This window comes from Eptesicus fuscus, chromosome 18, assembly GCF_027574615.1.
Source record: "Eptesicus fuscus isolate TK198812 chromosome 18, DD_ASM_mEF_20220401, whole genome shotgun sequence".
NCBI lineage: Eukaryota > Metazoa > Chordata > Mammalia > Chiroptera > Vespertilionidae > Eptesicus > Eptesicus fuscus.
Genome location: NC_072490.1, coordinates 1,237,673 through 1,252,817, shown reverse-complemented (window position 1 = coordinate 1,252,817; position 15,145 = coordinate 1,237,673). Strand labels below are relative to the sequence as shown.

Genomic DNA, 15,145 nt, shown 5'->3' with positions numbered 1-15,145 from the left:
CCGCAGACTGAAGAGTCCTGGGTTCGATTCTGGTCAAGGGCACCTACCTTGGTTGCAGGTTCCCTGGCCTGGTCAGGGTGTGTGCAGGAGGCAATCAATTGATGTGTCTCTGTCACATCGATGTTTCTGTCTCTCCCTCTCTAAAAATCAATGGAAAAATATCCTCGGTTGAGGATTAACTAACTAACTAACTAACTAGAAACTCCTACTCTGTACAAGGCCTCCCCTGTTTGACATCTCCCCTGCCAGACACCTGAGGGTGCTGTGGTCCGCCCATGATTCCATCCAAAGGCCAGGGTGAGCCCAACTCTGCCAGGCCTTTGCCCTCACTGTCTGCCATTCTCAGGTGGCTTTCCTCCAGATCCTAAATCGGATCCTGCCCAAGCCTCAGAGTCGGCTTGAATGTCACCCCCTAAAGTGGGGCCCCTAGCTCTCCACCAAACCAGACCCACACTGAGGTGGCTACGTGTCCCCTGGGCTGTGTCCCCGGCCCTTAGTAAGTGCTGTCAAACAGGAGGCGCTTAACGCCTTACAAGAATAAGGCCCCAGGTTCGGTTCTGGCCTGGGCACGTGCCTGGTCTTGAGATCAGTCTCCAGTGGGGGGCGTGCAGGAGGCAGCCAATCAGTGATTCTCTCATCATTGATGTTTCTGCCTCTCTCTCCCTCTCCTTCCTCTCTGGAATCAATAAAAATACTTTTAAAAGTTAATAGAGTATTAAAAACAAAAAGAAGTATTTAAAAAAAAAGAAAGAAAAAGGAAGGAAGGAAAGAAAGAGAAAGAGAAAAAAAGAAAAAGAAAGGGCTTGCCCTGACTGATTTGGCTCAGTGGATAGAGCGTCAGCCTGCGACTGAAGGGTCCCGGGTTCGATTCCGGTCAAGGGCATGTGCCTTGGTTGTGGGCACATCCCCAGAGGGGGGTGTGCAGGAGGCAGCTGATCGATGTTTCTCTCTCACCGAGGTTTCTAACTCTATCCCTCTCCCTTCCTCCCTGTAAAAAATCACATAAAAAAAAAAAGAGCTTTAGGACTAATTACATGGGAGGCGCTGACTACACTATGTAGCCACTAGACTGGAGACCATTCATTCATTCTGGGCCGCCGCGGGACGGCGCACGCGCACACAGAGCTCGCGCTCGGCGGGGGCGCGCTCGGCGGGGGGGCGCGCACGCTCGCGGCCGCGTGCGTCACAACCCGGGTCCGGCCCCGCCCGTCCCGCCTGCCCGCTGGTCGGTCCCTGGGCGGCGGCGGCGGCGGCACCGGGCCGGCCGTGCTAGCGGCGTGCGGTCGTGCGGCCCGGAGACGCTCAGCCGGCGCGAGGGAGGCCCGACCGCGGTCGCGCGTGAGGAGACCGCGCGGGCACCGGGCGCGAGGCCGGCGTGAGGGAGCGCGGGGCAGCGGCGCTGGCGGCCGGACCCGCCTGTCCTCGCCGCCGCCGGCATGAGCCACATCCAGATCCCGCCGGGGCTCACGGAGCTGCTGCAGGGCTACACGGTGGAGGTGCTGCGGCGGCGGCCGCCCGACCTCGTCGAGTTCGCCATAGACTACTTCACCCGCGTGCGCGAGGCCCGCGCCCCCGCCGCGGCCGGAGCCCCAGCCCCGGCCCCGGCCCCGGCCCCGGCCCCCGGCCCGCCCGCCGCCCTGCCCTCCGCCGCGCCGGAGCCCGAGGAGCCCGGCCCCGGCGGCGCCGCCGAGCCGGAGAGCGAGTCCGAGGAGGAAGAGGAGGCGGACGGTAGGCGGCGGGCGGCCGGGGGGGGGCGGGCCGGGGCAGGCGGCTGCCCGGGGTCGGGCCGAGCCTGTCGGGGCCCCCAGGCCCCGGGCGCCCGGAGTGAGCGGTCAGATCCCGCCTCCGAGGAAACGTGCGCGCCTTGGGCCGCGTCCGCCGGCCCGGAGCCCTGGCCCCGGCGGGGCCCTCGGAAGACGAGGACCCCACCCACCGGCCCTGTAGAGCCGCCGGCGGGAGGGCGTGTGGAAAGCGTTCGTTGGTGAAAAGTTACGGGGACTTGAAGCCTGGACGGAAGTAGGGAGCCGAGAGGGAGGGAGCACCGGCAGCCGAGCCCGCGGAGCTCAGACCTGGCTCCGGGCCCTCCGCTCCGGGCCCTCGGCCGGTACTGACCTCGGAGCGGGAGCGGGAGGGGAGACATCATGGCCAGAGGGTCAGTGAGGCGCTGCCCCCTGCACACCCCACACGGGATCCCGTAACCCGGCCACGTGCCCAGGCCAGAACCGAACCTGGGACCCCCCCGTCCGCGGGCCGCACCGGCTAGGGCTTTGCTAACGTGTTGTTAACGCAAACGCCCGTCAGGCTGCTTCGCCGCCGCCATTCGCGTTCCTTAAAACACGGACCTGGGGCTGAACCCCGCTCCGGAACGGCCCGGCTCACCCGACGGGGCGGCGCGTGAGAGACCAGGTTCCAGGTCAGTGTTGTCCGGTCACCGGAAAAGAGGTGAATCCGGCAAGTCACGCTGGCAGGGAGTTCCCTGTTGGCCATGCTGTTGCAGGCTTCAGTTTCTGGGCAACTTCCCTCCGTTCGTCCAAGCTCTTCCCTGATTCCCTTAACTTCTTGCCCATTAAATGATGGGTTTTCACCTCAACCCTGGAAATCGGAGATCGCCATTCCCCAAATCTCGGCCACGGTTTGCTTTGCGGTCTAAGGCAAGTTGTCCAGCCTACTTGATTGCAGATTTCCTTGTCTTTAAAGCGGGGACAGTGGCAGCCACCTCCCAGGCACACATGTTTTTAAAGGCTTTATTTCAGGAGCGGTCCTAGGTGTGTTTCCCTGTCGTGTCTGGAAATCACAAAGTTGGAACCTGCCTTGTGACATTTTTTCTCTGGTCTCTTTTTTTAAAAATTTATTTTAAAATTAGAGTTGACATACAATATTAGTTTTAGGTATACAACACAGTGATTAGACATTTATTTATATACCTTACAGAGTGTCCACCCCGTAAGTCTAGTCCCGCCTGACAACACAGTTATTACAATACTAGAGGCCCGATGCACGAAATTTGTGCAAGGGGCTCGCACTCCCCACCCCCCTGCCCACCACCTCTTCCTTGGCCCCTGCCCCCCACGGTGGCCACCTCTGCCTCAGCCCCACTGCTGCTGCGGCTTTGAAATAGCCGGTTTAATTAGCATATTACGCTTTCGTTATTATAGATTAGTGATTATACTTTCTATTCTGTGCTTTATGTCCTCGTGACTATTTTTATAACTGGCATGTATACTTAATCCCTTTCACCTTTTTCACCCATCTCCCCCAAACCCCTCCCCTCTGGTGACCACGAATTGTGACAGTTTTTATTGGACCCTGGGACTACCTGGATAGTTGGTAATTTGGCTGAAAAAGAAAAAGATTTTAGAAATTATTCTCAGATGAGTAGAATGGTGTTTACAAGTTTTGTGTAATGTCTTCTTTGTTTTTTTTTATTCCTTTTTCAAAGTTGAGTTGACTTGAATTTTGGTAACCCTGTGCTTTATTTTACTGGTATTTAAATGTTTCTTGTTTATATCTCTTCAGTGGCTGTGCTGTGTATAATTATAGAAATCAACACAGGGAGAACTTCTGTTTACAGATAATAGACTAAAGCATAGCATTGCACACAGTGAGATAACTGCTTCACACTCATGAGCAAGGCTATGAGGAAAAAACAGAAAATGGCAAGTGTTGGTGAGGCTGCAGAGGAGCTGGAACCCTTGCTCACTGCTGGCAGGAATGTAAAATGGTCTGGCTGCTGTGGGAAACAGTTTGGCGGTTCCTCAGAAAGTTAAGCATGGAATTCCCATACCATCAAGCAATCCTGCTGCTTCGTGTATCCCCAGAGGACTTGGAAGTAGGGAGTGGAACAGGTGCTTGTGTGCCAGGGCTCATTGCAGTGTTGCTCACTGTAGCCAGAAGGCAGGACCAGCCGTGCCCCATCAGTGATGAGTGGATAAACAAAATGTGTTATCTGTTTACAGCGGAATAGCACTCACCCCCAAAAAGGAACGAAATTCTCATACTGGTACATTCATGCTACAACACAGATGAGCCTTGAAAACATCATGCTAGTGCAGATATGCCAGACACAAAAGGGCAAACATTGTATGATTCTGCTCATATGAGGCGCCTAGAATAGGCAGATTCATAGAGAAAGTCAAAAAACGTTTCTCGGGCCCAGGGAGCAGGTAATGGGGAGTTACTGTTTAAGTAGAGGCCTGTTGCGTGAAGATTCGTGCAACAGGCCTTCCTTCCCCTGGCTGCCGGCACCTGGGACCCAGGCCTTCGCTCCGGCCGCAGCGGAGAAGCCAAGCCTCTTCAGTCTTCAGTCTTTAGTCTTTGCTCTGGGCCTGCATATGCAAATTAACCCACCATCTTTGTTGTGTTAATTTGCATACTCCTGATTGGCTGGTGGGTGCCGTGGAGGTGCGGTCAATTTGCATATTTCTTTTTTATTAGTGTAGATCAGTGTTTCTCAACCTCCCTAATGCCGCAACCCTTTAATACAGTTCCTCATGTTGTGGTGACCCCCAACCATAAAATTGTTTTCGTTGCTACTTCATAACTGTAATTTTGCTACTGTTATGAATCGTAATGTACCGTATTTTCTGGTGTATAAGACGACTGGGCGTATAAGATTTTCCTGGGTTAAAAAGTCGTCTTATACGCCCAAAAATACGGTATTTGGTAAGCTTTTTTTGGGGGGGGAAGGGTAGATTTCTCTTTCAACAATCTACCTTATTTTCCGGCGTGTAAGAAGACTTTTTAACCCAGGAAAATCTTATACGCCCAGTCGTCTTATACGCCGGAAAATATGGTAAATATCTGTGTTTTCCGATGGTCTTAGGCTCTACAGCAGCGGTTCTCAACCCATGGGTCGTGACATTAGAAAGGTTGAGAACCACTGGTGTAGATAGTTGCAGAGTTTCTGTTTGGGATGATGGAAACGTTCTGAAATTGGATAGGCGTGATTTTTTAAAAATACATTTTTATTGATTTGAGAGAGGAATGGAGATGGAGAGAGTTAGAAACATCAGTGAGAGAGAAATCAATTGGCTGCCTCCTGCACGCCTCCTACTGGAAATCAAACTTGCAACCCCGCCATGTGCCCTGACTGAGAATCAAACCCATTGACCTCTTGGTTCATGGGTTGACGCCTAAACACTGACCCACACTGGCCGGGCCAGATTTTTTTTTTTTTTAATATATGTATATTTCCTTATTGATCTCAGAGAGGAAGGGAGAAGGAGAGAGAGATAGAAACATCAATGATGAGAGAGAATCACTGATCAGCTGCCTCCTGCACACCCTCCACTGGGGATCGAGCCCGCAACCTAGGCATGTGCCCTTGGCTGGAATCGAACCTGAGACCCTTCAATCCGCAGGCTGAAGCTCTATCCGCTGAGCCAAGCCAGCCAGGGCCAGATTTTTTTTTTAATGGAGACCAAATCTTACCACTCTTCAGTTTAATCCCCTCACTGCAAGTGAAATGAAATCCCTTATCGTCTGTGGTCCACACAGTCCTGCGAGATTCTCTGTGCCTTTTCTCTCTAGCCCTCCTCTCCTTCCCGCTTAGCTTGTTTCTTGCACGGCCGGGCTCCTTCCCTCCAGGTTGTCTTGGTTGCTGCTGGCTCTTCCGGAACCTTGCTTCCCTGGCTCGGACCAGCTCTGCCTTTAGGCCTCGGCTTCGGAGAGGCTTTTCCATATTTACCTGCCTAGAGTAGGCCCTCTGTTGTTGGGGTTCAGTAGCACCCCAACTGGTTACTTTAGGGCTCTGGTAATGATACAAAATTCTTATTTGTTTTGTTTCCAGTGCTTAGCATTTAGCCTGGCCCATAGTGGATCCTTAACCCCTCTTGTTGAGTAAGTGGGTGAAGGAAGGACAGGAGCTGACAGGAGACTGTGGGACTCAGACGGGAGCTGAGGGAGGGCGCTGGTCCGTGGTGGTGGGAGCAGTGGAGAGGCCACGCCGGGCAAGGCCAGTGTTGAAGTGGTTGGAGCCAGTGTGGTTCTCAGAGAGAGAGGGGCTCCGGGGGTCGGGGGGCATTTTTAAAAGGTTTATAATTTAGACCTTTTGGGCGGATTTCTCCTTAAAATATGTCAACTACAAATTACAAAATCTTTTATCTGGAAATGAAAGAAAAGACAGCTTATTGGATCCCCTTTCAATTCTCAAAACTCTTCAGTATCTGATGAGAGATGATGAGCTATTTCTGGATGATTATATTTGTTGGAATTTTTCATTTGCTCTTGATAAACTTTTTAGTTTCTTGAAAAAAAAATAATGAAAAGATCATTATTATGATGAAAAATATTGGAAGCAATCCTATGTAATAAAAGGCCACCCACCATAAGTGGAACCACCAGAGACCAGAAGCAGCATGGCTCCTTGCTGGGCTGGCTCCGCCCCCAAGCAAGCGGTTAGGGGCGATCAGGCAGGCAGGCCAGCAATTAGGGGCGATCAGGCAGGCAGACGGCCCCTCACAGGACTGGCCCTGCCCCCCAGCAAAGAAAGGGAGGGCCAGGCCACTGGCGGCGACTCTATGCAGGTGTGCGGCCGGCCAGCGATCGCCCCGCAGAGGGAGGCTCAGGCCAGCCAAGCCATTGCACCCTACACCTGTCACCTGCGGAGGGAGGCCACTGGTGGCAGGGGAGCGGGGGCAGTGCTGCACAGATGGCAAGCAGTGGCAGTGGCAGGGGTGGGGCCAGCTGCCTGCAGCCGGGGAAAGGGAAGCCCCGATAGGCCCTGATCTCAGGCCAGGCCTAGGGACCCTCCCTGAGGGGTCCTGGATTGTGAGAGGGTGCAGGCCAGGCTGAGGGGATCCCCCCCCCCCCCCCCCCGGTGCACTGGGCCTCTAGTTGTAATTATAATAATCACTAACTTTTATTTTGTGGTTTCTGGAAATAGCACACTATTTAAAACAAAAGTTAAGTGATTTAGTTATCCTTGGATTATTTTTTTTTATGGAGTTACTTCATTGAGAATGCAGAAGATTTCTTGCTTTTCTGTCGCTCTGCTTCTGATACTTACTGTTCAAATATTTTAAATTTGTGAAAAAGAATGATGTCCTCAGTGATCTGCTCACAAATTGTTTTCAATGATAGAAAAGAGCAATTCAGTCTCCAGTTAGAAGTGAGATATAGTACCTTGGGTCAGACACTGCTTCTCTGAGAGGGACAGTCGTACGTCCTGTTTTCATCACATCACGAGTACCGCGTCTGTGACTTTGGTGAGGCTCCTGGGGGGCTTACCAGCTTCTTGGGTGTGAGAATATGGAGTTGCTGCTCTTCAGGGACACCTTTCTCCACTTATGGAGCTGAAAAATGGCTTCTCTCCCTCCCTCCCTCTTCCCTTGCTTTCCGCTATGGCCTTCTTGCCCTTTTTCAAAGTGGCTGTGAGGATGGTTTGTGTGGAAAATGATTTCCCAAAAAACTAGAAAAGGTGAGCTCTCTTTGTATAGTGGCCCTTCCTAAGGAAATATGATTATTAAAAACAAATTAGAGCCCGGCCAGCATGGCTCAGTGGTTGGGCATTGATCTGTGAACCAGGAGGTTACGGTTCGATTCCTGGTTAGTCCTGGGTTGCGAGCTTGATCGATCCCCGGTGTGGGGCATGCAGGAGGCAGCCAATCAATGGTTCTCTCTCATCGTTGATGTTGCTATCTGTCTCTCCCTCTCCCTTCCTCTCTGAAATCAATAAACATTCTTTAAAAAAACAACACAAATTAGAGAACACTTATTCACAGAACATAAAAGATTCATTCACTCTAGCTTTAGTACAAAAGCTGAGCTTTGCTAGTGCATTTTCAGTAACCTCCACGGGCAGTTTTTGAATTGTTCTCATTTGAAGGCCCACATGCAGTTGGGCCATCAGCGCACTCAGTGGCCAAGCACCGGCCGGCCTTACTGCCCGTTCTGGAGCCGTGTACGGAGCCTGTGTTCGTTGTCTGTGGCACGGAATAGTTTTGTTTACAGTCTGTCGAAGGATGAGATTATTGCAAGATTAAGTATTTACTCAGTAATAACGGATCAAGACTTTCTATTCAAGTAAAAAGCAACTTGCAGGAAAATAATGGGGGAAATACGTTGCTCATTGGGAGTTATTTTGTGCCCTGGCTGGTATTTCCCGGTGGTTGGAGGTCAGCCCACTCGCCAGAGGGTTGCAGGTTTGATTCCCAGTCAAGGGCACGTACCTGGGTGGCAGGTTAGGTCCTGGGCTTGGTTGGGGCTTGTGCCCGAGACAACCAATCTATGTGTCTCTCTCATATAGACGTTTCTCTCTCTCTCCCTGCTCCCTCCCTCCCACTTTCTCTAAAAGCAGCGGAAGGAATATCCTCAGGTGAGGATTAAACAAAAATAAGAGTTATTTTGTCATCATTTCAGACGATGTAGCTTCAGGAATGAAATAGGTGTTGGCACAGCTACTTTCTCTGTGTAATTTTTCCTGTCCTATATAATAAAGGGTAATATGTAAATTGACCTTAACGGTGGAACGACTAGAACGACCGCTCGACCAGTCACTATGCAGCGCACTGACCACCTCTTGGTTCCTTTCCCCGGCTGGCAGGCTCCGATTGCCCGATGGCGAATGGGGAACCAGGGTGGGTGGCGGCAAGGGGAGGGGCCGGCTGCAGGCACCTGGGGAAGATGGCCCTGATTGCAGGCCAGACCCAGGGACTATCCCCGCGTACGAATTTCGTGCACTGGGCCTCTAGTTTAGTATAAAATTTAGTGTATGACTCTTGGGAATTAAAAAAGAAAAAGTATGGGTGTTCAGACAGAGACTGGTAACTAAAACTTTTAGCTTGTATTATTTCTTTCGCATTTGAGGTCCATTTAAGTGAATCTAAAAATAGATGCTTGAGGTTTTTTTCAGTCCAAACCCTGATATCTGTCTGGGAATTTGTCAGCAATAGTTTTAAGCTATGATACCCACAAAATATTATGTGTGAAGACAGTGATTAATAATGTAGAAATTTGGATATCGGGTTGTGAGATAAACCAGTGGCTGAAGAACTATTATTCAGTTTGCAATGTGATAATGGAGCACTTTTGTTTTTTTGAGGCATCCATTTATAAAAGTAAAATTCCGATCAGAGGAGGATTTGCTCCTTGCTGTAATGAGCCGTATCATTTTGTCATGTTCTCGATGGCTCTTGGGAAAGGTTCTTGAGGCTTTTTCTTTGGGGACTCCATGATCATCAGAAGGCAGGTGAGTTGTCTTATGTCCAATGCTCATCTAGTGGGTTGATTTCTTAACTCACAAAAGAGAAGTCATATCTGGTTGGTGATGCTCCAGGGATTTTTTTCTTTCTTTAAAAAGAATTTTTTAAAATTGATTCAGAGAGAGAATCATTGATCGGCTGCCTCCTGCACACTCCACACTGGGGATCGAGCCCACAACTCAGGCATGTGCCCTAACTGGAAATGGAACCATGACCTCCTGGTTCATAGGTCAATGCTCAACCACTGAGCCACACTATCTGGCCCGGATTTTTTTCTAGGAATCACTAAGTAATCCTCAGATTCTGGTTGATTTTAATGCATACCTAATTTTTAAAATGTTGTTAGTCTAGTAGATCAATAGTATCTAAAATGCTAATAAATAAGAATGGAATATAGTGCCCTTGAAATGAGTGGGCATCAGTCGTCTTGGGCATTTTTGTTTCTTTTTATTTTTGTAAGTTGGCCAGGGAGTTTTAACAGTTTGTTTTTGTTGTATAATAAAGAATGTGTCTGGCCTCTGTCCCAGATTCCTGTCACAGAGCTTCTAAAACTCTTAGAATTTCCTAAGTGTAGGAGTGTTTTTGTTATTTATGAGCCCCTTGGATCACACCTGACTTTATGGGTTTTTTTAAAAATTGATTTGAGAGAGAGAGAGAGAGAGGAAGGGGGAGAGAGAAATATGGATTTGTTCCATTTATTTATGCATTTATTGGTCAGTTCTCATTGCTCTGACCAGAGAGAGGACCCACAACCGTGGCCTCTGAGGATGATGCTCTAACCACCTGAGCTGCCTGGTCAGGTGAGAGGGCTTGTTTGTACACTCAGCAAATAGCTATTGACCCTGTTGAGGCAGACACTGTGCTATGCAAATGTAACCCGGGAGTAAACCACGGGAAGGGGGCCTGGCCCTGAGCCGTCTGCCTGGCCTGCTGGTCGTGTGTGGGTTCCTGGCTTCATGCAGGAAAGATTTCACAACACGAGTCCAAGTAACGTTTAGAGGGCGTTTAACAAAGCGGGGGCAGTGACCCTGAAAGGGCCTGGGGTAGAAGCAGCAGCAGAAAGGGACCAGGTGCGGAAATGAGCCTTCTGCGCTGCTTTGGCGGCTGAGAAGTCAGAGAAGCCCTAGCTGGTGTGGCTCAGTGGATAGAGCGTCGGCCTGCAGACTGAAGAGTTCCAGGTTCGAATCCAGTCAGGGCGCATGCCCGGGTTGCAGGCTCAGTCCCCAGTGTGGGGTGTGCAGGAAGGCAGCCGATCAATGATTCTCTCTCATCATTGACTAGAGGCCGGGTGTACGACATTCGTGCACAGGGGGAGGGGGGGTTTCCTCAGCCCGGCCTTTGCCCTCTCGCAGTCTAGGACCCCTCAGAGCATGTCCGCCTGCCGGCTAGGGCCAGTCCCTAGAGGGGCATCAAGCCTAAGCCGGCAGTCAGACATCCCTCTCCCAGTCCAGGACCCCTCACTCCTTACTGCCTGTCTGCAGCGGAGGCGGGAGAGGCAGCCTTGAGCCCAGCTTCTGGCTGAGCGGTGCTCCCCCTGTGGGAGCGCACTGACCACCAGGGGGCGGCTCCTGTGTTGAGCGTCTGCCCCCTGGTGGTCAGTGCTTGTCATATGTCATAGCGACTGGTCGTTTTGCTATTTGGTCAATTTGCATATTAGGATTTTATTATATAGTATGTCTCTTTCTCTCTCTCTTTCTCTCTCTCTCTCCCCCCGCCCCCCTTTCCTCTGAAATCAATAATAATAATAATAAAAGAAGTCAGAGAAAAGGGGACCTTGGAAACAGGGTCAGGGAGGTAGACCAGGACCAGCTGCCACTACCCATTGTTTCCTGGTTGCAAGCCCGGTGGGTTCCCTGAGTTTAGAGATGCATGCCTGTGGGGGGAGGGAGGGGGGGAGTGAGGGTGTGCTCCTGGGGGAGAGCGTGCTACAATATGTATCTTTTGAGACTGTTTCCCCCACTCAGCATAATGTCTTTGAGATTCATCCAAGTTACTATATGTTACCAATAGCTTTTATTGCTGAGTAATATTTTGTTGTATGGATGTACCATATTTTATCCATTCATCTGTTTCCAGGGTTTGGTGACTATGAATAGAGCTGCTATGGACATTCATCGTATCTTTGCATTCCTGGTTGTCCATTCACTGAACTCTTTAGGCCTGTGATCATCAGGCCCCCAGGTTTCTGGAGGGTGGATGTTTTATGTATTCTGGCACACGTACGCGTTTGTAACCACAGTGGGCAAACACATACTAAAGATCTGTCATGTGCCGGGCATTGGAAACACGTTGGTGAGCACACACACCTCGTCCTTTTCCTTAGGGAGACCTCACAGCCTGTAGGGGAGACAGCATCCGCCAAGTCACCTCTAGGTCATGTAGCTTGCACCGGCGGCATTGCTGCTTCCGGGGAAAGGTGCTGGTTTCTCAGAGCCTGTGAGGCGTCTGACCTCATTAGCAGGTCGGGTAAGGCTTCCCTGAAGAGGGGCCCCAGAGGTAAACACCACCTTAACCCCCTGGTTGGAATCGTCACCTAAGCCAGGTGGTGGGGCCTGGGTGAGGGATGTCTGACTGCCGGCCTCGGCTGACGCCCACCGCCCCGGAGAAGACCTGGAAGGGAGAGGGCGCTGGCCAGAGAGCCCGCGTGGCAGGCAGAACCGTTTCCAGTGTAGACGAACCGGCAGGGGAAGGCACGTTTGGGCGTGTGCAGCCATCCAGGAAGGAAGGCTGCCCTTCAGACCGGATGACGAGATGGAGAAAGGTGGGCTGAGTCAGGCAGCGAAGTGGGAGGCAGAGCAGATGGAGTTGTAGGAAGTGGATGTGAGTAATGAGGGGAAGGAGGAGTCGGGTGAGTCGGTGGACTGGCAGCATCGGCTGGCGTTCCGGTGACCTGCCACGGAATATGGTACATCCATACAATGATGACTTTATAGATACTTGGCCATTCCGACATTTTATGATTTTGGAATCTATGACACACCCTTATTTATAGATTGAATGATATCCATATTGAAGGTGTCGTCTTTAGTAATTGTAAGGATATGATTTTATCTTTTGACATTTGTGGAGTAAACCTGGAGCCTGTCACTAAACGGTGTACGTCTCTGGAATCCATTTGTTTTCTTGCTGTCCGCAGCCACACAGCCGCCTCAGCCCCTGCCTCCCCCCCCAGCTGCAGGCAGGGGCTGTGAACCCGGTCTGCGATGACTCCCTGCGCTCCACCGCCCACCCACTCACAGGGAACATTTCCAAGTGGCTTCAGTTCAGTGCCACCTTCTGTGGGGTCCCCGCCCCTCTTCCCAGGGTCTTACAGCTGCCCAGGGCGGGGGGCGCACAGAGCCTGCGGGGGAGCATCCGCAGAGCCAGGGGACAGGTGTTGTGGACGGAGGGCTTGCCTGCCACTCCCAGGACGGGGAGGAGAGTCTTCGTTCCTCTCCGCTCAGTAATAATTCCTCCCCGGTAAGCCTCTGTCTATTCCCCAGACTCCCTTTTCTGGTCTTACAGTTACATCCCAGGAATCTTGATCGAGTTCTTTAGTCTTTGTTTCTGCTCTCCTCCCCGACGGGGAAAGGAAGGACATAAATTACCAGCTTATCGCTCCCGAGTCCCTGCCACTGCGGGCTCCCAGTGCCTGCTCACCTGTTGGCGCTCGTGTCTGTGCTCTTTGGCAGCCTCGCTCCTGTGCACATCACACTCCTTTTATTCCCTGGGTTACAGGCTCACTCCTCTGCACTCCGTGCCTAGACCTTCCTCTCTGTAGACCAGGGACCTTCCTGCCCTCTCTAGACCCTTCCCGTGTGCCCACAGAGCACGCTGTTCCCAGCGGCGGTGCAGCATGTGCCCACTATTGTGGTGATCACATGGCTGTTCTGGGTTCTTCCTCAGCAGCTCAGTGCATGTCAGGCGTTGTTTTCTGCTGGGAGACTGTTTCATGCTCGTTGTGTTAGCTGAATGTCTGTCTGAGTCACATAGAGGCGGGGGTGCTGTTTTGAGTCCCTAAGCGGCGGTGAACTTGGAGGAAGATGGTCTCTCGGTCGGAGTCGTCCTGATTGCGTTCTCTGTGCCTCGGTGTATCTTGTTCAACGGCAGCGGTTTCTTCTGGCCCTGGGAGAGCTTGTGAGACATGTACTGATTAAAAAATTAATTAAATAACACAGGTTTATCAGGCAGCATGTTTTTACCCATTTTGTTTACCTTTTTATCCACTCATTCATTCAAGCTAAATGCCTCAAGTCCCTTGTTTTTAATTACATTTTCTACTGCAAGTCAACTTATTTTTTTACACTTTTGGACTCTTTTCACCGTAACAGGGAATGCTTTAGGAATTTAAAAAGTACTTTCGTGCCCAGCCGGTGTGGCTCAGTGGTTGAGTGTGACCCATGAACCAGGAGGTCACAGTTTGATTCCCTGTCAGGGCACATGTCCAAGTAGGGAGCATGCAGGAGGCAGCCGATGGATGATTCTCTCTCATCACTGATATTTCTCTCTCTCTCACTCTCTCCTCCCCTCTCTCTGAAATCAATAAAAATATTTAAAATATATATATATTTTTGCATGATATATGAAAATAGTGATTTTAAGTTTGCATTTAAAAATTCTAGTTCAGTATAGTGTGAAACAAATTAAGTGAATTTCAACACATTGTTTATTTTATTATTTTTTCTCATCTTTTTGTACGAAATTTTATTCGTATTAACACTTTGTTTATGTTGACGACTATGCATGTAGGCCGGCCAGCTAGCTCAGGTGGTTAGAGCATCATCCCAGTTCACCAAGGTCACGGCTTGGCTCTCAGATCAGGGCACATACAAGAAGCAAGCAGTGAATGCACAAATAAATGGAACAACAGATTGATGTCTCTCTCTTCCCCTCCCTCCGTCCTCTCTCTAGCTTAAACCCCTCCCTCCTTCCTCTCTCTAGCTTTAAAAAAACACACAAAAAAACAGCCCTGGCCGGTGTGGTTCAGTTGGTTGAGCGTCCATGCACTGAAAGGTTGCCAGTTCAAAGGTTGCAGGCTTGACCCTGGGTCAGAGTGCATACAGGGGGCTACTGATGGATTTTTCACTCTCATATCAATGTTTTTTTCTCCCTTCCTCTCTCTAAAAATCAATAAAAAATCTTTAAAAAAACAACAACCAATGAATGCATAAATAAGTGGAACAATAAATTGATGTTTCTCTCCACCTCTCCCTTTCTCTCTCTAAAATCAATCAGTAAAAAAATAATAATGGCTGTGCATATATTTCATTTACTTTGAATTAGTTACATGAAATATGATTTGACAACAGAATAAAAGTGAAATTTTATCATGTCTGTGGATTCTGTAAAGTTTTCTATAAATAAGATGATATTTTGCAATTTGGATTTTTCAGCATTTTTAGGTGTTACGTACTAAGAATATGCCTGGCATTATAGTTTTTAATTTCAATGACTGTTGTTATTTTTCTCTTAGCTGTTCAAGTTGTTCTTTTTGTTTTTCAAATCTTCTGGTTGTTTTTGGTTGTATCTTATTCTCTATGCTTTTGAGATTTTTATGTTTTTAATTGTTTTAAACACAGTGTTCTTATCTTATAATAGTTCTGTGCTCTTGATATCTACTGCTTTGTTGGAGGAACCCATGCTGAATCACTTCAGTGTGTGTTTTGTAATTGTAGGTTGTGTCCTCATGTTTAGTGCCTTTAATTATGGAAACCCTAAGGTCTGGGATGAGAGCTTAAGTGATGTACATTTCATTTCATCTATCTCCCTGAGTGGCAGGCACTTGTGTTTCAAATGATCCAGGGAACCTGACCCATAGCCATCAAACTGGAATGCAAGCTTCATGAAATCAGGAGGCTTTTTTTCCTCCACTGATGTCTCCCAAATTGTCTCCTATAGTGCATGGGACATAGTACCTATACTTGAACTGAATTATCGTCTTTCTTTCTGACTAAGCTACTGTCTTA

At 49.8% G+C, this 15,145-nt stretch overlaps 1 protein-coding gene across 3 annotated transcripts in view; it reads left to right on the top strand.

The window, feature by feature from the left end:
- Positions 1-1,210: 1,210 nt before the first annotated feature.
- The window catches only part of PRKAR2A (protein kinase cAMP-dependent type II regulatory subunit alpha), a 43,761-nt gene continuing 29,826 nt past the window's right edge, over positions 1,211-15,145 (top strand). For 2 of the 3 annotated variants that reach the window (XR_008558841.1, XM_054729467.1), the window contains exon 1: positions 1,213-1,728. Coding sequence is in view for 2 of the 3 variants with exons in the window: in XM_054729467.1 (XP_054585442.1) it covers positions 1,437-1,728 (292 nt within the window). In the remaining variant the exon portion in view is untranslated. Of the gene's footprint in view, positions 1,729-15,145 lie in introns of all 3 variants that reach the window. The other variant, XM_054729468.1, reaches the window with a different exon arrangement.